Source organism: Ambystoma mexicanum, chromosome 2q, assembly GCF_040938575.1.
Source record: "Ambystoma mexicanum isolate Mex_15411 chromosome 2q, UKY_AmexF1_1, whole genome shotgun sequence".
NCBI classification, from domain to species: Eukaryota; Metazoa; Chordata; class Amphibia; order Caudata; family Ambystomatidae; genus Ambystoma; species Ambystoma mexicanum.
The window spans coordinates 674,464,129-674,489,241 of NC_090924.1; the positions used below are offsets into that span (position 1 = coordinate 674,464,129).

At 46.9% G+C, this 25,113-nt stretch overlaps 1 protein-coding gene across 4 annotated transcripts in view; it reads right to left on the reverse strand.

Moving 5' to 3' along the window:
• USP7 (ubiquitin specific peptidase 7) overlaps positions 1 to 25,113 on the reverse strand; it is a 2,259,762-nt gene that overhangs the window by 829,140 nt on the left and 1,405,509 nt on the right. For all 4 annotated transcript variants that reach the window (XM_069647850.1, XM_069647849.1, XM_069647847.1 and 1 more), the window contains exons 16-17: positions 17,997 to 18,131; positions 17,814 to 17,915 (exon numbers count right to left, since the gene is read on the reverse strand). In XM_069647850.1, coding sequence (XP_069503951.1) covers positions 17,814 to 17,915; positions 17,997 to 18,131 — 237 coding nt within the window. The remainder of the gene's footprint in view (positions 1 to 17,813; positions 17,916 to 17,996; positions 18,132 to 25,113) is intronic.

A 25,113-nucleotide genomic window follows, 5' to 3' on the forward strand; every position in this document is an offset into this window, starting at 1 on the left:
TCAGCATTGATTGTAGGTAAGCAAGTCGATACACTTATTAGTAAGATAATCGTAGAAATTGCGTAGATTTGCCAGTGAGATTTTAGCAAGTAATAGTACGGTGTGCCGATGAGGGTGTCCCTCCTGATCTAGTACATCCTTGATGTGAACGCATCGTTATTCACCTCACAGTTGTTCGCGGCACAATAAAAGTTAATGCCGACAGTGAATAGTGTTGCCATGAAGTAGCAGAATTACTGATTGTGTGGCAGTGCCCGCTTCGCAGGTCTGCCAAATGTCAGGAGCTGAAAGGTAGCTTATCAGAGTACAGATGTTTGGTTATGCGGTTCATGTGGCAGAGGCGTACGGTCATGCCGTATTGAGGAAATGCAGGAGTAAAATAAGGTTCAACTAATGCATTAGTCGCATGACGAGTGTTAGGCGTTAACCTACCTTTAGGCCACAGGCCTAGCGAGGGTCGCAGCATTGCACTCCCATGCGAAAACAGGCACAAAAAAACAGGGCCTTGTTACTGCGGGACTTTGCGATGGAGGGTCGAGATCCGCCTTGCCGGCGGATGTGCCTGGCTCTAAATGGGCAAGCATTGCTTAGCAACTAGACGCTAGCCATGCCCTGAAGGGGGCCATTCGAGAGCCGTGTGGATGTCGGGAATAAAGCAGGCAGGTCTACTGCCGCGTGGATTCTGGCGGTTTCAAGCCAGGAGCAGCGTTGGGGCTCCGTAGTTGTAGCAATCTACTTCGATTGCGTAGGGATGAGCTCCGATACTCACCTATGCTGCGGTGAACGGACTGCAGCTCCTGGGGGCAGTGAAATAGCTGGTGGCCTCTTCTGATGAGATGCCTTTGACTTCGGCGTCAAAGAAATCAGTGCCAATGGCGTGGAAGTAGTCTATAGTCGAAGTTTTAAGTTTCTTCGAAGGAACCCGGGGATCGACTATTCCCGGGTCAAAGCCTTTGACGCCTTGGTGTCGGGTCGAGAATGTCTAGTCTCCGATGTACTACTTGCCTAAGTAGTTCTTGACCTGCCTGCGTCGTCCAAAGGAACAACCGGGGTTCGACTCTTTTGAGGGGGTTGAGGCTGCGTTCTCAAAGATCTGCATCATTTCCACCCTGAAAGCATGCCACTTGCAGGGGGAATCCGACCTAGTCGGGCATTGTGTCTGACGACGAAGAGGGAGACCTGTGATGTCTTTTCTTCGACTTCTTAGATGAGTGGTATTTCTTTGAAGAGCCCTTCAATGCTTCCTGCCCCACCGCCAATTTACCTTTTCGTTCGTGAACAGCTTTTACAGTCATAGACTGACAGGAGCCGCAGTCGTCGGTTCGATGGTCTTTACACAGACACCAAAGGCAAACATGGTGAGGGTCTGTGATGGACATTTTTGCCACACAGTCATGACACTTTGAAACCAGACTTGGGGGTTGAATGGGAAGATGAAGAGGACATTCTTTCTCTAGGATAAAAAAAACAAAGCGCGGCGTTGACTCTGTGAAGCTCAGAAAAAGAAAAGGTAACTAAAGCCAATGGGCGCGGCACGAGCTATTTGTACCACTGGTGACGTCAACACTCAACAGCGGCCCTCGAGGGACATCGACGCCACAACCTCCTGCACAGCGCCCTCTGCTAGAAAAAAAAATTCAGAAGAAGCGAAGCTGGCGAGATACTACCATCATAGATGAGGAATATGTGGGAGGACAGAATCCATTCAAAAGAGGATGTTGCAATAGTCCAGCCTAGAGAGGACTAGAGCTCTGGAGACTGTGTGCTTCTGGGGGGGAAGTGAGAAAAGGAACTTACCTGTAACTTGTTCTCCAGCATGGGTCTGGAATGGATTTGCATGCTCATGAATATTCCCCATTGTCAGGCCGGGAATCCTCTGTAAAAGAAAAAACAGTTTCACTTACAAACTGTATTTCTCCTCTAAACAATCACTGTCCTCTGGGTCATACTGCCCCTAGCCAATGTCAGGGTCGATAGGATGTTCAGGGATAAATCCTTCGGTGGAGCTGGCGTGATTGGAACACTAGGCCCCACACTGTCGTCGCCATCCACGCCCTATTGGACCATGTGTAGGGACTCCAGGTCCTAGTCATCCGTGGACAAAACTTCCATGGCCTGGGGCACAGCCTGGAACTTCCTTGCGCCCCTCCCCCCCCTTTTGGACTCAGAGGGGTCAGAGACAGATCCTCATCTCTGCTGTGCCAGCAGTCTTTGCCACCGTCACAGTGAAGGCTTCCCGCCTCTGAGGAAGGGACACCTTGGGCGCAGGAGGGGTTACCTTCACAGGGTCAGCCCCTTTCACCTTCGTGAGAGTAGCCGCCACCGGCTCAATCGTTGATGAAGACTTCTCTTGCGCCGCCTGGGTCTTCTTGAGCAGGTCGACCACCTTCTCCCCAGCCCTTAGCTTCTCTAACAGCTTAGCCAGGAAAATCCATTTTTGAGGAGGAGCGTGAATCAATGGCTGGAGTTGGGGGCAGACCGTGAGTTTGATGGTGCCCGGTCCATCGCAGGACCCGTCTGCACAACGACCCCGAAGGAAACAGACTTGCGGTGCTTGGCCTGGTCTTGGGCCCCCACGGATGGAGCACCTTCAAAGGACGTAGAAGCACGCTCCTTGGACCGGCCAGTCCTGGGTGAGGCATGCCCCTGTTTGGGGCACAGGGCAGAGGCCTTGGCGCTGAGACACACCGCCAGTCTCCAGGGTCGATCCTTCATGGGTCTCTTGGAGAACCAAAGGCAGATTTCACAATCTCTGTTGTAGTTAACAAGAATTGTCATTTCTATGCCAATTCCCATCAAACTTGGAGATCCCGAGCTCTTTTGCTGGACTTTAGGACTTTTAAATTTAACCCTGGAGTGAGTGGGACCTTTTTCTCACTCATGCGTTTTGACCTGATTGGGATCATGTGTTTCCACTGTTTTTGGAGTCTCACAAACTGCATAAGCATCTACTTTTTGTATGGTGACACATGGCACCTTCAGTGCAGTTCCAAATAGATGTCCTTTAGATTTCTCATAAGGTACCTTTTCTTGTGTGAACTATAGTCCCCAAGAATAGTAAAGTGAAATTGACTTTAACTCCCTTTTTTTCTTTGTAGGGCCTGCGCACACCATCTTACGTGGAGTGCTGGGGAGTTACCTAGTAGCTCCTTATCCTACATTCTCATGTAATATTTTTGTGTTACCCTCACTACTTTAAATGACTTGTGGCCTTTTGTTTGTTTTATTATTTATAATGCACAGATATACCCAGGGGTATGAGGGCGCAGCATTTACAAGAATATGCAAAGCTTAGTTACAAAGTATAAAATGTACATATTGGCAAAGGGAGTGTATACAAAGCATAATAGGAAAACAGGCAGTATATACAAGAGTACAAAGTGGGCACACGTGGTTACAAAGTGTGCGGATAGCATGAAGGGATAGCCTTGACACTTTGCTATCTTGGTGGTCCTTCCATTTCAGCCATGAAACTACCTTGGAAAGGAAATTCAGGTAGGGCATGTCTACTCTAAGGTTGGGAGGCAAAGAGTTCCATAGTTTGGCTGCTTTTACCAGGAAGCTGTTGCCTCCTATAGTGGCAAGTTTGAAGTTTGGGACAGAGAGGCAGTCTTTGTATGCAGTTCTGAGGGGTCTCGAGGAAGCTTGTCTATGGAATCTGTTAATAAAGTAGATCGGGGCGGCATTGGTAAGTGATTTGTAGGAAAGTGATGTTTTTAGGAGAATTTTGTCTCTAGTGGAGAGCCAGTTCTGTTGGCTGATTCCTGAAATGTGCTCTCTTCTGGGGATGCCTAGGGCTGCTCTCAGGGCGTTGTTCTGGAGGGTTTGCAACTTGTTGGTGGTAGCCTTGGAGGTTCCCAGGTAAAGGGCGTTACAGTAGGCAAGGCGGGACAGTATAAGGGCTCTAGCAAATGTGAAGCAGCTAGTGTCTGACAAATGGTTTGGCTGAACGGATTAATTTGCACGTGTATGCAGATGAGGATGCCAGGGAACTCTGTTGTCTTTTGAAGGAAAGGTTAGAATCCAAGTAGAATCCTTATATTTTGACCTCCTGTCCAACTTTGATATTGTTCCCATCTATCATGAAGGAGTTGTAGACCGGGCTGAGTCTTTAAACTGGACGTAGTACCCAGGATGATAAGCTCCGTTTTCGCATCATTCAGGCATAGTCCATGAGTGGCCATCCATGCCTGAATGATGATGTACACCCTATTTAGCAAGGCCAAATCCTTTCCATAATCTCCAGAAAGCAGGAGGATCTGGGTATCATCTGCGTAATTAGTGTAGGTGATACTGAGATGATCCAAATCATCGAAAAGGTGGTTGGTAAATATGTTGTACCATGTGGGGGAGACGCAGGAGCCCTGTGGGACACCACAGGTGATGGGTATAGGGTCTGCTGCAGCAGTGGGAGAGAAGACCCTCATAGTTCTTCCGTTAAGGAATGAGGTGATCCATGTAATGGCCTCAGGAGAGAAGTGTGCTGCTGAAGGTGTGAGCATAGGACAGAATGGTCGACCAAGTCGAAAGCTGCAAATAAGTCAAGGAGGAGGAGCAAGGCAACTTGCCCTTTGTCCCAGAGTGTATCAATCTGAGCTTTCAGGTCGATGAGTGCAGTTTCAGTCCCGTGTTGAGGGCGGAACCCTGATTGTCTGGATCCTAAGAGGTGGTGTTCGTTCTTCCAGGTGCTTCTGTACTTGTACATAGACGACCTTGTCTAGGATTTTTAGTAGGGAGGGAACAGTCGTTATGGGTCGGTAATTTGTGGGTATGGCTGGGTCAAGAGTAGTTTTTTTTTAGTAATGGAAGTACCCAGGATTGTTTTAAATTGGTGGGGATGGAGCCGGTGGTAAATGAGGCAATGATCAGTTTAGTGATGAAGGGTGAAAGGTCGCGGGCGGCATCTTTGATGAGCTGTGCTGGGCACAAATCTCCCTGGCAATTGGAAGGTTTCAAAAGACATGATAATTTTTTCTACGTCTAGAGTATTGACTTTATACAACTTGAAGCGGGCAAGATCTGTGGCCATGCACTTATCCGGAATTTTGGATGGGAGAGTGTCTTTTAGGGCAGCTTTTTTGCTTGAAATTTTGCTTTGAAGGGTCACGATCTTATTTGCCAAGGCATTTTGAATTTCTAAGCGCCAGTTTTTAACTTTGGTGCAAATATCAGGGGGTAGTATAGGGGTTTCTACTTCTTTAAGTATAGAGAAGAGTTCTTTCATATTAGATTTAGCTTGGGATACGCGAGAGTCAAAGGAGGTTCGTTTAGCCAGGTAGATTTCTTTTTTATAAAGTGCGGCTAGTTTGGAAAGTTTGAGTTTGTTTGCGGCTGAGGGGGATTTTTACAGGTAGCATTGCAGTTTCTTTTTTGTTGCCTTAGGTTTTTGAGGAATGTTGTGTACCATTTGTAAAGGTGGATTTTCGGTTTACTAGGTCTGAGTGTAAGTGGAGCGATGAGGTCCAACGAGGTAGCCAAGACCTTGTTGTATTCTTCAACCAGGATCTCTGGATCGAAGTTGTCGGGAGTGTGGGGAGTAAATTCGGGATGAGTCTTTCTGGTGTAATGTTCTTCTTGTTTCTGGTGAGAGTAGGGGGGGGGGGCGTGGTGATGGGCGGAGGTGGGGGTCTGTCCAGACTAGTGGTGAAATATTTGTGATGTTCGCTAAGCAGTTGTGGTCGGCCACCCAATCAAGTATTCTACCTTTCGAATGGGTGGGTGCCATACTTCTTTGCGCAAAGCGTAGTTCAGCAAGAGTGGTAACTACAGTGCTGGCTGTTTGGTCTGCCGGGTCATTGTAGCCCATGTTAAAGTCCCCCAGGGTGAGAACTTGAGAAGAGCTTTTGAGATTGCTGGATAGAATGGCGTTGAGGTCTTCATCAAAGGTGCCGATGCGGCCTGGCGGGCGGTAAACCAAATGGATATTGAGGGTTTGGGTATTAGTAAGTGGGACTTTGACAGTGTTTCGCAAGAGAGGACATTGGTGGGAGTTGCTAGTCTCATAGACAGACTACATTTGTGTATAATGGCGACACCCCCTCCTCTGGAGTTGGGGCGATCTTGCCTCAGGATGGAATAGTTATCTGGGACTGCTAGCATGAGCATGGGGCCTGCTGCAGGGTGTAGCCAAGTCTCAGTAATAGCAAGGACATCGAGAGCTTCTTTAAGGATCAGGTCTGCGATTTCTGTGGCGTGAACTACTAATGATCTGGCATTGATCAGGGCTCCCTTGATTTTAGGGTTGGCTGGGTTTTTGGTAACACTTATATGACGTTTGTCCTGTGTTAATTCGAGATGCGCCCTGACTGGGCAGGTTGTGCGGGGATCTGGGGATGAAGTTCTGGGGTGGATTAGAGGTTTTAGTGTAAGAACTAGATCAAGGCGGCTGTTCTATGGACTTCTGTAAAGTGGGCAGTGAGCGGGCGAGAGGCTCATACATTTTGGCTAGTCTAGCTCTAAATCCTAGGTTCCTATCTGTGGTGGTACGTGAGAGACTGGTGGGTAGTAACTGAGGGTTGTTTATGTCTAAGTAAGGTGCCTGGTTGGTGAAGGCATGTTGGTTAAATGTGGAGCCATCTTAAGCTGAATTGCAATGTTTAGGACAATGAGGATGCAGGCAAACAAACTAGTAGTGGATGGACACATTCTTCGTAGTGGTGAGTATTGGTGGGTTGGGGAAATCGGCTTAGTTAACGGCAGTTGGACCAGTGTGCAATTATAGTATGGACCTGGGATGGAAGTTGCACAATTCAAATGAAATGCTCTAATGTTACACTAATGTTACCATCTAAATTTGAAATATGTCAATGAGGCTAAAATGCATCTAAATTCGAGATATGGCAATGAGGCTAAAATGCATCTAAATTCGAAATATGGCAATGAGGCTAAAATGCATAGGACATCATCTAAATTCGAAATATGGCAATGAGGCTAAAATGCATCTAAATTCGAAATATGGCAATGAGGCTAAAATGCATCTAAATTCGAAATATGGCAATGAGGCTAAAATGTATGGGACACCATCTAAATTCGAGATATGGCAATGAGGCTAAAATGCATAGGACACCATCTAAATTCGAGATATGGCAATGAGGCTAAAATGCATAGGACACCATCTAAATTCGAAATATGGCAATGAGGCTAAAATGCATAGGACAGCATCTAATTTCGAGATATGGCAGTGAGGCTAAAATGCATAGAGCACCAACTGGTTCAAATTTAGCGGAGGGCTAGAATACATAGAACACCTAAATTGAAGATTAGCAGGTAAAGTGGGTTGCAGCCCACCAGGCAGACCTACTCTAGAGGGCGCATGTGAGACAGGTGTGATAGGCTAAGTTAATTAGTATACAGAGGTGTTACAGTTGCACAAAAAGGGTTGTTTTGGTACACAAGTAAGTTGCAGGGAAAGCAGGTGTGCGCACTTGGGCAATGTCTTAGTGTTCATACGAATTTGGTAAGGAGTCAATGACGGTAGCAAGGGTGTCGGAATGGCGGTGAGGCAAGTTACCTTGATGGTGGTGGAACGTGGTGCCAGAGGTTCTGGTAGACGGGGCGGCAGAGGCTGCAAGAGCGGGCGAGAGGAGCTCCTAATCCGATGCCAGCTCCAGTTATAAAAACTTGTATTGGAGTGCTCCTTGCCGGCTCCATGACGCGAACAGGCACAAACAGGGCCTTTGTACAGCCTTCGTACAGGCCGCCAGCGGATGTACAATGCAAATTATAGTCCAAATCGAGGTTTAAATTTGACAATCGTGGTTTAAATGTTCCTACCGTTATGTTTTTCTACTGCAGGCTGAATCCTCAGCTGCAGTACAGCACCCACGGGTGACAATTTTGTCAAAATGGTCCTGGTCGTCTTTTTTCGCCATTTTCTATTTGCAAGGTCTTCCTTGGGTTTTACTCTGTGCTTTGAGACAGGTTTGAGCCCTTGGTTCATTTTACCAATGGCAGGCTTCAGCCCTGAAGCCCGCCTCTGGCTCCTGTGTGTCTGAAAAGGTAGGATATGAGGGAAGTTCCCTAAACTCCCCCGTCTTTGTCTCTAGGAGTGCCTTAATACATCCAGTCCCGATTGGCTTACTGGCTAGCCTTTCAGAACAGCTACCTTGCTGTGTGATTACAGCCTAGGCCGTGCATGAATGGGAGAAACCTCCTTAAAAGGCGAGGGTTTTGGGACTAGAGGCAGAGTCGACCACTGGGAGAAATATCCGAAGAAACCGTGAATAAAACTTGCTGCATCCTCCGGGACCTTAGTATTGCCCGGTGAAGCCCTGCTGCTGTGCTCAAACTCCTTTTTCAATTCGCCAGAGAAGCTCCGGAAGGGACGACTTCTTCCCTTGGGTTAGTGGGACAAACTAACCTCGAGACGAACTCCACTGAACCATCTTCCTGCTATACTACTTCACTGCTGCAAGAACAGAGTGCCAAGGGTCGAGAAATCCATAGTCAAGTGCAACATCTGAAATCCGTCCAGAAGCTCCAGGAGTCTCCCAAGGACACTGCAGAAACAGGACGACCAGAGCCCAAGTCCGCTTACCAAAGTGCAGGACCCAAGGAGTGATGTAAGCCCAACCGTTACGAGACACGCAACGGTGCAGTTTACTAAGTGTCGACACCTTAAAGAGCCGGTAGCTGCTGACAACCTCCAAACTACCGCTGCAGGAGCCCTCCAGACATCCTCCCTCTTGTCCCCACGACTGAGGCTTAGGGACACAGGGTTTTCACCGCTGTAACAGGACAGAATCCAGCTGGACCACTTCTTCAAACCTGAGGTACTGTTTAGACTTGGGGTACTTACCTCATTGTCTTGTAGCTGGGCTTTTCTCAGTTGGGAATTGCAGTGGTTTACCTTTAGAGTTGATTCCTACTCTGCTTATCACAGGTTTAACAGCTTGTGACCCAACAAGTGATTTTTACAAACTCTCCAACGTTGTGCAAGACGTATATAAGAAGTGCCTCAGCTCCATAGACTGCTTCAAATTGACTTTGGCTTATAGCCCATTGACTTTGATATTGTTAGTCCCTCAGAGGTGGTAACTTGTTTTAGACTATTTGCTGGGAAAGGCTTGTCTAGATTTCACTGGAAGATTTAAGTGTCCTCACCTATACTGACAACCTGTTTAACCTTTTTCCGTCCTTAAACCTTTCCTTTATTTAACCTCAGAATCTGTAAAGTATAACTAGTGTGGTATATAAATGCCAATACTGTCCTTTTGAGTGAAGTTACCTCAGGGTGTAGGAAATGTGTATGAAGCATATCCAACGATTATCCACTAACTTATGCTGAGCCTGATAAGTATTTTAAAGTATATTTTCCTTGTTACATGAATTGCCTTTTTGGCAAATGCTTATTTAAAAATTAATGTTAAATAGATAAATAAAATTACTGAACCCTTGAGTGCAAGTGTTATTTGGTTACCTGTATTTACGAATGTCATTACAACAGCTATACAGCTCACATTTACCCCTCTGGAGATGGACCTGGCAGCTCAGTCACACTACCAACTTGTGTAGTACAGACCTATAACAAAAGGTGGGTTACCTAATATCAAGTAGATAAGTGTTGTGTAGTCTCACACAGTACGACTAAACCAATTATTACCTAACAGTGATCCGGATGAACAAAGTAGAAGCACTCAAGGTGTTTATCCTCCACAAACACGTTCCACAGTCAGCAGCTGGAGCAGAGCTTGGAAAGGAAGCTTCGCTCTTTCTTTTGACATGGCCGGGAGTACAGAGTAGGCATTATGGCCGCCTGGAAACTTCGACAAAACTTAACAATCCTTCCCCTTGAGGTGAGCTGAAATTCACTGACAAAAGGATCCTTGCTTGTCGGCTGATGGAGAGAAAGAGCACACAGGCTTTGACAAAATTTGGACTTTCTCGAAAAAGAATTGAAAAAAAAAACGTAGAATAGCTCACAGAGCAAAACTTGAGGACTCCCAACACTTGACCGTGCAGTAAAAATCTGAAGATGGCTGCCAGAGGAGGTGCTTAGGGAGAGGGCAGTCACGGATTGGAGAAAGGGAAAACATGCTCCAAGGACCCTTAGAACTCAGAGCATTGGATTCCAGTCATCAGGGAGAAGGAACACAAGACTAAGCAAGGCCAGCATATACTGTGACCAGTTTCTGGGGGCATCAAACATGTTTAGGCTCTCCAAATGTTTTGGAAAACGCACTCTGACTATTCACACCAATAATAATAAATAATCGACCGATAACCTAACAGCTGAAGTGCTTTAAGGAACAAGTTACTCTGGGTCCGTCTCATCCCTCAGCGGAAGGGAGGGAGGCCAAGGGTGACAAGGCGGTGGAGGGTGAACTCGCCTCTTCTTGACCGGGGGTTCATCCGATGGCCCAGGTGCCGCAGGGTCTCCCACCGGCGGAAGGGGCAAACACGTCCGGATCTTCGAGCACAGGGTCTGTAGTGCCTGGAGAATTGTCCACCAAAAATTGTCCACCGCTGTGGGTTGAGGTAGTTGCTGAGGCGGCATAAGCAGGAGCGATGGTGGTAGCGGGGTAGGGTCCTTCAGATCCCCCATGCCCTTCTCTTAGTTGTTCTCGTCGTCACTCTCGACATCTCGCTCGTCGGGGTCCCTCCCAAACGACTTGGCCTGGATGAGCTTTTGTTGCAACATGGTCCGGAGTGTAGAAAGCTCCTCCTCAGAGGAGATGTCCATGCCCTGTAGGACTACTGTGCCCCCCTTTTAGGGAGAATTCTCAAAAATGTGCCAATTCCCTTCAGCTTAGAAACCCCCAGCAACTTTGCTGGATTTTGAGGACTTTATCGTTTTACCTGGAGAGAGTGTGACCCTTCTTCCCCACTCTCTCATGTGTTTTGAAATGTGTTTTACTCGTGTTTTCTTTGTTTATGGAGTTTTAGACAACTCCATAGGCATCATCTTTCATGTGTGTCAGTAAGTAAAGTGAAATTGACTTTACTAGTCTTTTTAAATTCCTAGACCCAGCACACCCTATCCTACAATAGAGTGCTGGAGGGGTTACTTGTGTCTAGATATTCATTTAGCTGTCAAATGCTACCCTTTCCTCTAAAAAATGGCTGGTGGCAGTGGTTTTACAACCACCATGATTTTTCCCGACCGCAAACACCGGTAGCGTTAAATCGCAGGAGCCATGTTTTTCAAGATGGCGTCTGAGCCCCCTCTGTAAAAATAGATCCCGGTCTTCTTTTTTCACCATATCTTTGTGGAAAGGCCCTTCTAGAGTTTTGCTCTGCGCACCAAACCAGGTTTGGTTCCTTTGTTCATTCGCCTTTGTCAGGCTTCAGGGGTGAAGACCGCCTCTGGCGCCCAAGTCTGGGTTGGACATGAAGTGAGGAATGTGCTCGAAAACTCCCTGTGCTTAGTCTCCTAGGAGACCCAAATGCACTCTGTGGTGATTTGCTGGCTGACTGTCCGGCAAGGACAGCCACCCTGCTGGTTGAGTGGCAGCTAGGATGGAATAAATGGGAGAGAACTGAATAAAAGGCGAGTCTCTTGACTTGGAAGGCAGAGTAGACTACTGGAACGAAAGAACCGAAGACGAGCTTGAAGAGGACAGCTGCTGCAACTCCTGGACCGTTGGTTTGCCCAGTGAAGCCCTGCTGCAGGTCCAAATTACTAAGTTCATCTCGACATAGAAGCCTTTCAAGGACGATATCGCCCTTTGAGTTGGTGGGACTAATCAACTTGACACTAAGCCACCTGGATACCACTCTAGGAGCTGGTTGTATTTTCCTCGAAGTGCTGCAGGAAACTGAATAACCAGGGAGAGGGACATCAGTTTGCGTGCTTGACTACAGCTACCGGAATTGAAGATTTGACAGTTTCCAGCTTTTTGACCAGTCCCGGTGCAGTGCAGCAGTACCCCACGTCCTCCCTCTTGTCCCCACGACTGAGGCCCAGGAACAGCGAGATCTGCAGGAAATGCCAGGAAGAGAGGTCACCAGCTGCATCTTTTTCTTCATTTGTAAAGGTACTGTAAAATTAGACAGAGTACTTACCTCTGGCAGTGAAAGTGCCCGGTGAGGTGCCTGCGCCGATCCTTCACGGACCATCTCCTTGCAAAACGCACACTCACTCATCCTCCACATGCGTTCGGTCCGCATGCAGGCAGTAGACACACTGAATACCCATCGTCCAGGTAGATGTTCAGTAGGCCGCATCCTGGGCAAATCCTGAACGGAGGCGTTGAGTCTTCCTTCTCTGCCATCTCCATGCGGGGTAGGCCTTGAAGAAGCTTCTGGAATCCTCCAAGAAGAAACTCGAAAACTGGTCTCTGTTAATCGGACGATGGAGCTTGAGGCTCAATTGACTGGGAAAATAGAGTAGAATTCTTAGAAAAATCACAAAATGCAGTAAAAGCTAGAGAGCTATAGCAGGAGGACTCCCAATACTTTAATGTGCAGTAAAAATCTGAAAATGGCTGCCAGAGGAGGGGTTTAGGTAGATGGCAGTCATTGGCTGGGGGCAGTATGACCCAGACACCAGCGATCGGTTGTTCGGAGAAAGACAGTTCAGAAGTGAAACCGATTGTTTCTTTACCAAGGATTCTCAGCCTGACGACGGGGGAATATTCATGAGCATGTGAATCCATGCCAGACCCCATGCTCGAGAAGATCCGGGTACCAAATCTGCCTCGACCACGCCGGGGCGACGTGGATCATCCTGCATCGGCACCATTGGAATGGATTGATGACTTGCAGCAGGAGCGGCAATGGAGGGAACGCGTACAGGAACAGACCTTTCCACAGGAAGAAAAACTCAACCCCTCCTCCCCCATGCTCCCTGGCTGGTGGAACCTGCTGGCAAATCTCTGGCATTTCAAATTCGTTGCCGTCGCAAACAGATCGATCTGGGGTCTGCCTGCACCATCTGAGGAAGAGGCTGTCCATCCTGATCCTGTCGAAATTCCCACTTGTGGCATGAGTGCAGCTCCCTGCTGAGGGAGTCGGCGATGGTGTCCTTCACTCCCGCAAGGAGGAAAGGAATGAGTGCCACAAGTCCTGAGCCTCTCTGGAGAACGCCAGGGATCTGGTACCCCCTGCTTCCTGAATATTGTGGTGGTATTGTCTGTTAAGACCCTCACCACCTTGCCCTTGAGGGAAGGCACGACTTGAGGGCCCAGAACACTGCCCGCAGCTCCAGGACCTGGATGTGGAGATCCCTCTCCTCCGGTAGCCATAGGCCTCTGGCGTGGAGACGTCCGGTGTGGGTTCCCCAGCCCTCCAGGGAAGCGTCCGTGGTAACAGTCTCCTGGTACACGGGGCTCTGGAAGTAAGTTCCCAGGAAATGTTGGAGCGCACGCCACACCACCTTATCGCTCGACGGAATTCGTCGTAGAGAACAATCTTTTCTGCGAAGCTTCCGGACACCTGGATCCACCGAGCGTCCAGGAATTCCTGAAGGCGTCGCATCCCCAACCTGCAGAGTCGTATCAGGAAAATGCACTACTACATCATGCCGAGCAGCAACTTCATGGTCCCCATCGTGGCGGTCTTAAGTGACAACAGCCGTTGCACCTTGCCCAGTATGGCTGCTATTCTTTTTCCGAGGGGGCCACCAGGCAGGAAACTGTGCATCTCTGTCCGGCTTAATTGCCTGCAACGATTCGTCAACTGCTTTCCCAAAGAGGTTGTCTCCGTCGAAGGGCATGTCCAGCACCCTCGTCTGGACCTCTTGAAGGAAGTTGGTGGCCTTCAACTAGCCATGACGATCGAGGCAGACACTGTTCCCCATCTGTTGGAACCCCATGTCCACGATGTCCAGGGCCAAACTGATGACATGGTCCGATGCCACCTCACCCTGCTGGAGGATCTCAAGCGCCTCAACCCACTTGTCATCGGGCAGAAAGTCTAGCTGCAGGGCCATCCTATGCCACAGCTCTTTGTCCTATCTGGCCAGGATTGCAAGCGCATGACTCATCGCCACCGAGTAGATCACTTTCCTACACATGGCATCCAACTTCTTCACCTCGCTGTTCGGGTTAACAGGCTGCCTTTGAGGGATTCAAAGACTACTTCTTCACAGCCAATGAGACCACAGAGTCTGGGGAGGGCTGTGACTGTAGGCACTTGGGTGCGGACTACGGCACACGGTACTTCTTCTCCAGCCTATCCCAACTGTTAGGCAGAAACCTGTGCAGTTTCCTTAGGGACCACTGCAAAAGATTTAAGACTACAGGTGGTTGGCAGTAAACCCAATTGGTAGAAGTCTGTACCACCCAGATTTACCTGGTAGCTGTGGCTGAGCAGTCAGACTTCTCTCAAGATAAGTTAGGCAGTATGTAGAGCATACACAATAGCTCACAAAGAGGTAAGTAAATTCAACACACATCAAGGTATTATGTATATACCACCCTAATTACTTATTGGACAAGTCTTAGTGAGAAACACCACTTATTTTCAGACAGAGGTGAGCGCTTAACATAAGATGGCACTCTAATAAGTTAGTTAAAAAGAGAGGGAAAAAGGCAGAGTTATGAAAGCACATAAATATCAATACTTTTCAAAGAACCACAGTGAGGCAGGTTAGGCAAAGTCTACTGGAGAGCAAGGAAGTTCAAATGCCAGGCCCACTCTTAGAGAGAGCAAGCGAAATGTGTCCAGGATCACACAGTGGGGTTATGCCCAAAGAGTCTTTGTAAATAGTTCACAAAAGATTGGGATCAAGTCAGGAAAAGTTAGTTAACAGGCCCCAGGCTAACCCAGGTTAGAAAGTCGAGGATTTACTGTCACGCCGAACGATCTGTCGCAAGGGAAGCCATGTGGGACACAGTACCTGAAAATGGGAATAACGCTCCAGCGGGGGCAGTTGTTCCTGCCAGCAGGTGCAAGTCGGTGTTTCGTCCAGAGGAAGAGGAGGTCTCGACGTAGAGGAAAGCTGAAGGTCGTTGCACTGCCACGGAAGAAACCAGCCGCGGAGTTTCCCGGTCACAAGGTACCACCCTTTTCTTCGCGGTAGTGGTAAACCGTGGTATTCCGGTTGCCGGGGTGCTTGGCACGGGCAAGGCGGCCACGAGATGTCCAGGAAAGCGAAAAGACGGGCAAACTGGTTATCCCCACCAGTCAAAGGAAGAAGACTCTCCCGGCCGGAGATCTCCTCTGTCGTCGGGAAAAGTGGCGAGACTGTTCAGCAGGGCCCCACCGGTGGTGTCGTCGTTGCATGTTGGCTCGGCTTCTCCCTCCTCGGATTCTTTAGGTCATGTGGCGACTTCTGAAGTTCCAGTCCCCAAAGCCCTGCTTTTATGCAGAAAACCCCCATTCATTCAGCCTAGCTGTCACTCAAACATGCTAAGTGGTCACACAAGAGTGCGACTTGAGTTGCCGAGGCAATGCAGTCCAGGGTGCCTAAACCACCTCCCGCACCCTCTGTGGTACCCAGACAGAGTGGCACCACTTTTGGAGGTTTTTTGTGGAGAAGCCTGCCAAAAAGTGGAACAAAGGGCTCGACTTGGGTTGGAGTCACAGAAGCGAACACAAAAGCCATTTTGGAACCAAGTTTCGGCAAAAAATACCAACCAGTGAATTTATATTAATTTAATAAACCAGCGGTATGTTCCAGGCTATATTAAAAAGTGGTAGCCTCGAACAATGGGAAAATCCCATAGGAATATATTCACGGTCGAATATAAATAGTATCCACTGCCACCAGCCAAAACTCGGTCGGGGGGGACTGGACAGTGCCCCGTTGAACAGACCCTGGGGCAATCGAATTGCCCCGACCAGTACGTCCACAATATGATGGTTTGTACTGGTTCCGTTTACAATTTGAGACTAGTAAAGCCAATGGTGACTTTACATGCCCTGGGAGACAGTAGTCAGTCCCAGGGTATGGAGTCTATTTTTGGGGGTCGCTACGACACCCCTGGGTTACTGCACGGAGGGTGCTGTGTAACCCACATATCAAAAACACAAGAAACCCTATGGGGAAAAGGACACCATAGGCCATAGAACACATACAAAGTTAAAGGAACACCTCAAATCATGTTTAAGAGTGGGAGGAAAAGAGTCTCACTCTTAGCAGGAGAAAAAATAAACCCCAAAAATCCAGTAAATCTGCTGGGGGACTCACTAGGTTTGGGAAATTAGCCTTTACAGAGAATTCTCCCTAACACCAACTTAGGGCTGGGTTTCTCTTGAGAGCCATGCCCTCTTTACCCCTGCACTTGCGCGATCTAAATGACACCTGGCCTAGTAGGATCGTTGTCCGTCTTCCCCTTGTTCCCCCCTCCCTGCCTCATCGCGCCTTGAAACACTTGTGTATAGGCGCGTTACAAATGCCATATCATATCCCAAACGTCCAGGAGAGGCACCGCCAGAATGGTCTTCCACTTGGCCTCACATTGTAAAGGAACCCTTCTTTCTTGGTCACTTCTGGCATCGTCATGCCTCACGTCCTCCGGGACGTGTGACTGGACACCAGGTCCTCCACGTCCGAGGAAGAAATATCCGTGCCCTCAAGCACGGTTGAGGGCTTCACCCTCCCACCGCCCCCTTTCTGCATCCTGAGGGGTCGGTCTCGGGCTTAAGTATGGCATCTGCTTCTCCGACGTAGTCTCCACCGGCTTGTCCGAGGCCTCCTGCCTCGGGCCACTCTGGGCGCCACCAGAGTGCCCTGGACCGGGTCAGCCCCTTTTGCCTACGAGAGGGCTGCCGCCACCAGCTCGATCGTCGAGCTTGACTTCACATGGACCACCTGGACCTTCAGGGGCAGCTCCGACATCTCTCTGCACCTTGGTCTTCCCCGGCTTCTCCCACAGCTTCCCTGGGATAGCCAATTTGCTCTTCAAAGAGGAGCTGGAGTGATGACTGGAGATGGAGGCAGATGGTGAAGAGGAGCGCGCCCCTGCTCGTCGCTGGACCCGCTTGCGCAGCAAACTCGACGGAAACTGACTTGCGGTGCCTGGCCTTGTCTTGGGTCTACAATGGAGCGCCCTCAAAGGACTTAGAAGCCTGCTCCTTGGACTGGCCTGTCCTGGGTGAGGCATGCCCATGCTTGCCACACGGGGTAGAGGTCTTGGCGTTGAGCCATGCCGTCACTCTACTGTGAGAATCCTGGACGGTGCGCTTGGAGAATCCAAGGCAGATTTCACAATCTGCTTCCTGTGGTCCGGATGGAGACCAGTAGAGGCACTGGGAGTGTTTGTCCTCCACAAACACGTTCCTCAATCCGCAGCTGAAGCAGAGCTTGAAGAGGGAAACTCGCTCCTGCTCCTCTAACATGGTCCGGCGTGCGGTGTAGGTCAGATGGCCTTCTGGAATCCTCGATGACACTCGACGATTCTTGCCCTTGAGGGGCATTGAAAGATGCTGACAAATGGATCCCTGCTTGCCGTTCAAAGGAGCATAAGAGCATACAGGGTCTATTTGACAAAAGGAGCAACTTTTACCGCAAAAGCGCAAAAATGTAAAAACGCTCTCGAAACCTAACACAAGGATTCCCAACACTTGAACGTACGGTAAAAATCTGAAGATGGCTGCCAGGGGAGGGGTTTAGGGAGAGGGCAGTCATTGGCTGGGGAGGTATGACCCAGAGTTCAGTGATTGGTTTAGAGGAGAAAGAGTTTGTAAGTGAAACAGGTTTCTTTTACCGAGGATTCCCGGCCTGATGGGGACTATTTATGAGCATGTGAATCCATGCCAGACCCCATGCTGGAGAAATCTTAGGAACTACATCAGGCCAGTTTTCACAACCTAGTGGTGTCATCTGTTAAATCTGCTCACTAAAAAGTTCCTGACCATATTAAACTGGACTTCTATATTTATCATTAAAATCAAATCAAATGAGTCATAATCAACAGCTTGGTACTTACTGTTTTATTACAATCTGCCTCATAATCAAGCATTGCTGGTCTTTTCGTCCCATTACTCCTAGCTTGCATAGGCCATAACCGTATCTGGTCTTGGGGAAATCCCTAAAAGAAAGCAGCAACATTTTAAAATGAACTCAACCACAAATACATTTCTAAGGTAGAGAAATACATAATTAAGATTACCATTGTTTGAGAGAGATTCAGAACAAATTCTGCTAGTGTAGAGTTTTTTAACACTTTGAAGACTGTGTATTTTACTTTTTCTTCATCGTACATATCATTGCCTTGGTGACCACAGAACTGGTCCTCAGTTACAATCTGCAAAACAAAAAAGGTGCCATTATTAAAAAACAATATTATCTAGTAACCTCTGTCTGCATTATTTAAACTTTCTCTGCCAGGTCTGAATCACTTTTTTCAATTACACAGGAGACACTGTAGTATATATATTCATGATGTTAAGGTGGAAACAGATCTGCATGATTTTAAAAGACTTGCATCATTTCTCACCTTCAGCCCACACACTCGCTGTGGTTTGGTATAGTTATTTTCAGAACATTCCATGTACAAAGTCAAGTGTATTTTAGGAAAGGGAAACAACCAGGAAAATGCCTAGTCTTTTTTTCCAGTTATCCGATTTTAGGGTGGATAAACTTAAGCTAGATTATTAAAATCAGCACTTGGTGGGATGATTTTGGGAGGCCACCCTACTTATGGTTAACGGGGATGAGACAGGTTAGCCAAAATCCAATAAAAGGAAAGCAGTGAAGGCTTAAGTCTCAGGAGAAGTGTACCTTGTCTAGGGATACAATGAGTCCAAACAGACCAACAACAATAATAATTTAGTTTAGACAATAAGTACAACAAAATACTGTTTTTGATAAGACCTTAAGGTGCACACCAGAAATATAAAAGTCACAGTTAAGTACTGCCATACAAAACCTTCTAAACATATATACACATTTACCATTAGAAGAATATAATTTAATATTAATCAATTAGAAGTGCAATACATGGAATTAACGCATCTGGAGTTTATTCATCCAACTGAAGTCAATAAAGTATGATTGTGGGAGTGTGGGGGATATCTTTAACTCCATGTGATCCCTTGGTTAATTTGAATAATGGGACAATCCCAATTGGAGCCAGCTCAGGTTTGCCGGCAACTAGAACCATATTATATGATTGGTCCTCTATACTAAACGCTTTGCATGCTAAAGATGGATCGTTGCCTGTTAAGAATTGAGATTTGTAATTTAAATTGGCATCATGAATATGCAGGGCTGTAACCATTTGACCAGACAGCCTTTGGGGGTTGGGGAGGATTGTGATTTTATCGCACTGCAAGAAACATGGTATTTAAATGTACCAAGATTAGATGGTTATACAATTTGCTATAAGCAAGCAAGAAGAGGGCCTAAAGGTAAACCCCATGGGGGCCTGGTATGTGCTTTACATATGGATTAAAAATTTTGTATAGAAAAACTACTTTTGGGGTTTCTGGAGATCGTTCCTTTTCAACTAATCCCTAAAGGAGGAAAAAATAAATCACTATTGGATTCCTGTCTGTTGCAGAACGTATATTTAAATCCACTTGGTGGCTTTAACGACAGGATGTTTTGTTCCTTTTATTCAGGATACCATAGCAGGACTGCTTCCTGTGAAGGGTCTGCCAATCAATCTGAATGTTGCCCACATAGGCATAACTTTTATGAAGAGACACATGCTAGAAACAAACATCATAGGAAGCAGGTTAGGGTTATTAGAAAAATGGGGGTATTGGGCTTTGCACTGCTGCGAAAAGTTAAGTAAAATTATTTGACTTGGATTTAGGCTAAAAGATTCTTAAAATACCAACGAGATGCCGAGAGCATGCTCTCTGCCCTGAACAAGAGCAATGGGGCACATTTTGGTTAATACTTATCAGGGGTTTCACAACATTCCCTACAGGCAAACCCGATGTCGGGTATGCTCGGGGAAAACCCATTTTCAAGATTATATTCTAATCCTGTTGATTGATCAAACATGTGATCAAGGAAATGAAGAGAGGCTCGGCCACCCTGGAATTTCCTGACTATTGAATTGGAGGATGTTCAAAGGGCTATTAAAAGCTCAAAATCCTCAAATGCCCCAGGACCAGACGATGTATCGAATTTCACTCTGAAATCAGATCCTGAGCTTTGCGCTAGGATTCTTTTAGAACTGTTGCATAATATTCTGACAAGGAGTTTTCCCAGCACTTGGGAGGGATGCCTTAGTGGTAGTGATCTATAAAACAGGTGACAGATTATACCCTGGTAACTACCGACCAGGCTCCCTCCTGGATGCTTCGTATACAATCTTTACCACTTTGATTTTGAATTTTTTAACATCACAAACTGAAGTACCAGGCTTCTAAGATATATACCAATCGGGTTTTAAGAAAGGGGTTTGTGACTCCTTAAATTTCCTTATTATATCTCTTTTGACCTTGCAGGCTCGATCGGCAAAGAGACAAATGTATGCATCTTTTTTGTACATATCAAAAGCCTTTGATACTGTGGATCAATCTCTTATGTGGGCAAAATTGGGAATACAAGGAAGTCCTCTTGCCTTGCTTGATCTGCTAAAAGCCTTACAAACGGAAAGAAAAACATGAAAGGAAGGTTAGATAGGAGAAGAAGTAGTTCAAAATGGATAATGAGCGAGTGTGGCCTTCATCAAGGCTCTGTTAGTGCCCTTACTCTTTAATGCATATATATCAGACTTGAGGAATTGCCTTTATCATGCAAGTATCAATCCCCCTAAATAGGGAAATGTTCGGATACCAAATTAATTTTGTGTCGATGACTTGGTGGCATTTGACTATTCCCCATAGTGCTCCAGAGAGCACTTAGAACGGTGAATGAACACTTTGGGAACTTAAATCTTCATCTTAATGTGAAGAAGTCTAAAATATTGTTACTGAACGCATCAAGGAAAAATAAATGTGTTACTCACCGTAGTTAATAACATACGCCTAGACCATAGTCCCCTTTCCTCCGTACTGTATAGGTGTCCCACGCTAGGGATGCAAAACAGAACCATTTTCACAAGAAGAATTCTATACCCCTTTAAATTTTGATATGCGTGGGGCACGGCCCTGGGAGAATCCACTCCTCAGTCCACTTTGAAGCGTCGACAATATTACCATTGGGCAATGACACCAGTTTTATAGAGGGGGGGGGGGGAACGTATGGAGAAAATGTGACTATGGACTAGGAGTATATTATTTTTACTACGGTGAATAAGAAACGAGTTTCTTACCCGTAACTGTTCTCCAGCATGGGTCTGGCATGGATTCACATGCTTATGATTATTCCCAGTCAGGCTGGGAATCCTCGGTAAAGAAAGAAATCAGTTTCATTTCTGAACTGTACTTCTACTAATAACCAATCACAGGTCTCTGGGTCAAACTGCCCCCGCCAATGACTGTCACCTACCTAAGCCCCTCTGGCAGCCATCTTCAGATTTGGTAGCAGGTAAAGTGGCAGTAGGACCAAGAGAAGAGCTGCAGAGGGGTAGGCGGGAGGGTTCGCATGCAAATCCATGCCAGACCTATGCTGGAGAAATTATAAGTTACTCACCGTAGTGACTATAGTCCCCTTTCTTCCATAGTGTACGGGCGTCCCATCCAAGGGACGGGAGACGGAACCTTTTTCACCAGAAAAAAACCTTACCCTTTAAATTTAGAGGTGCGTGGGGGTCCGGCCCAGGGAGCATGTGCTGCGCTGACTCCGCCCTCCGGTGCCACACCTCAGTCCCCATTGACGCGCCGACAATGGATTTAACATTGCCTAATGACAAGTATTATTAGGGGTGAGGTTTGTGGGACGTATGGAAGAAAGGGGACTATGGAATAAGAATATGTTAGTCACTACGGTGAGCAACTTACACTTACTCTTACATCCCATCCCCTTTCCTCCATACTGTATGGGCGATTACAACCGATTGTAGCCCCAGGGTGGAGAGGAGACCCTCCTTAAGCAAATAGGTTCCTGAGAATTGCCTGTCTGAAAACCGCATCAGATCTAGAGTCGGCATTCAAACAGTAATGCCTGCAGAAAGCCGAGGGAGAGGCCCAAGTGGTTGCCCTGCTTAAGACCTGCCAAGGGACATGGCACTGGAATGCGATGGCCGTTGCCTTGGCATGCATGTTGGCCAGGAGTGGCTTGTGCTGGCCCTTCATATGCTTCTTTGATGGCAGAGATCATCCAGCGGGATATGGAAGCCTTAGAGCCCTGATAGCCTGGTCTTGAGACCCCGAAAGTGACAAACAGGGTGTCTGATTTGCAGAAGCCCTTGGTCCTGTCCAAGTAGAATTTCAGGGCATGCCTAGCATTCAGGCAGTGCAGCATTCCCTGTGCTTCGTCCTTGGGATCGGGGAAAAACGTTGGAAGGAAGGACTATTTCCTCATTCAAGTGCAAAGCAGACCGAACCTTGGGCAGAAATGCCAGGTGTGTCCGCAGTACTACCTTGTCCATGTGAAAGGTGGTATATGGCTCAGAGGCGACCAGTGCCTGGATTTCACTGACTCTACAAGCCGAGGTAAGGCCGACTAGTAAGGCCGTCTTGATGGTAACTAGCCTGAGGTCCACAGACGCCATTGGCTTAAACGGTTTGTGCGCCAGGGCGCCCAAGACTATGTTAAGGTCCCACATCGGGTGCGTTCTCTTGATGGGCGGGTACAGAGTCGGTCTTACACAAGATTGCACCCCAGGCGGGAAGCCTCGTTGGCGCCCCCCCCAAAGTACACCTCTGTCGTGGGACAAAACCCCTTCTCAATATGAATAATTGCTATATAAATGAAGCTAGTTTCATTACATTGCAATTCAAGTACTTTACAGAAGAATTCTAATGTGAAAACACAGCTGTTGCTGCCCAAGTAAATGGTTTTTCTGTCACCTGCTCATTTGGAAGGTCTTGCCTGAATGCAGTTTCAAACTGTCCGTACTGGCACACTGCGGTGTGACCAGCCTGCAGGCGTCGGAGGGCCCACTGACCACTGGCCCTGTGTTGCAGCCAGGTGTTCTGTTCATACGACCTCACATGTATTTCACAAGGGGTAATACTAGACTAAACATATGAATAATTCAGATAGTAGGGTATCACTTCAAGATGGACAGTCTGGTACACTCTTATTGTACTCTTTCAAAATACCTCTCTGAGAGTGGGAAAGGGGACAAATAGCACCAATGAGGATTCCTGTATGCTTTGCATTAAATCACAGAGAATTTCAGGACTATAACAATGATCAGAGATCTCTACATTTGATAAACAAGTCTGTGATAAAAGGATTGTATGTGTGAATCTCTAAATGCAAACTGATGCATGGCTTGGTGCTCACATCACGTTTCACAATATTCACCCTAACATTACATACATGCTCATTTGGACATCTTAAATTGTTGGATGCAAGTATTACATGGCTGCAACATCAGCCACTCAAATGGGGTACAAGGGCCCTTTTGCTTCTTGTTTCTGAAGAATATTAGATGAGGAAGGGCTGGGTCTCACTGTGGGCATGCCCAACCCATTACAGAAACATCTTTTGGGAAGTATATTGACAGACAGGACAAATCTACAGACAGGACAAGATACCGCACAAGAGAGACTCAATAAACAATGCATAGAAATGCTACACAGAAAGGATTGTACCTCTTACAAACATTAGCCTGACCAGTAATAAGTTGATGAAGCGTTTTAAACAAAACCAGCTTCTAATGCACAGTAAAGGGTCCATAGTTCCTCAACCACTACCTCCTCACTATTATGCAGGCCTCAGGGGTTATTTCGGCAAAAAAGAGCAGGCCCATGCTCTAAGAGAGCTGCCATTAGAATATTTTATTATTGCTGGTCTGCAGCTAGTTAAAATCATTGGCATATAATTGAGAGTTACCAGTTTTCGCCTTATGCGCCGAGAGACCTCTATTCAATGTCTAAATTACCGGCTTCAGTACAGAAGTTGCCTACAATGGGTGCGACTAGGGAAGCGTTGCTGCGCTTTCTGGACATTGAGGGTGGGAATATTTGGATGCATTATTATGCGTCTTTATGGCAAAACGCATGTTTGCAATTAGCGAATAGGCCCTTGCACTGGAAGAGTTGGATAGGTAGGGGCATACTTCGGATCCGTGATGTGTGGCATAATGGTGACATGATCTCCTTTGAACAGCTGAGAACATCCTTTTGGTTTGGAGATAGAGAAAGAAGTCGTTATGAGGCCTTAAAGGTACTCTTGACCGAAAGGACAGGGATGTTAGATGGGGGCATGAATGAGGTGTCAGCTTTTTGTGAACTTCTCCGTTTTGCATCGTATGGGGTTTCATCTTATCTGAAGTTAATGCCGGCGGAAGAGGTAGATGTGAGGGCATGGGACAAGCTTCGTCAAACCTGGGTGGAGGATCTTGGTGCGGATATCTCGGTTCGGGAATGGACGTATTTACTTCATGTAGGGGTGCAGGCAAAGATGGATTTGCAGCTGCGATATATTAGACAAAGGATCCTCTTTAGACTATATTGGACACCGTCCAAGATGGCTAGGTTGGGACTTTCGGACTCTGATTCATGTTGGGGTTGTGGATGTGGCGGGGGTTCTTTGATACATATGTTATGGACGTGCTCGAGAGTTTCTGATTTCTGGACTCGGGTAGAGGATAGACTAGACCTTGTATTGGAGGAGAAACTTCATCGCTCTTTCCTATCAATCATTTTGTTATCCAACAGGGGCAGAGGGGACAGAGCTAGGGACTGTGCAGACTGGATTAATAGAGGTTTGGTTTTGGCAATGAAACAAATCTTACGGGTCTGGAAGTCAAGGATGAAACCGGGTGTGGAAGGGTGGTTATCGGATATGCAGGCGTTGTCGAACTTTGATAAAGTTCTGCTATTTGGACAAGGTAGAGAAGGGCGTTATTCCCGGCTTTGGGGACCTTTTAATGACCTATATGGCTGGAAGTTGGGTTCCAATCCTTGGTGGATAATCCCTTACATGGGTTGGGGATGCTTTCTATTGGTGGGGAACTGGTTTGTTGTGCGTTTTTGTTTCTTGTTGTTTTGTCTTATTGGTTGTGTGTCGGGGATCTTTTATAAAATTGTAATTGTTATTTACAAATATTATTGATGTTCATGTGTTCTGTATTTGGTTTAATTCTAAGGTTCTTATAGGCATTGCAATTTGAACACGATACGGTGTACTGGAGATTGCTGTATTGTTTGTTGTTAAAATTTTTAAAAAAGTGATTAAAGTTTGTAAAAAAAAAACATGGTGTGGCAGTACAG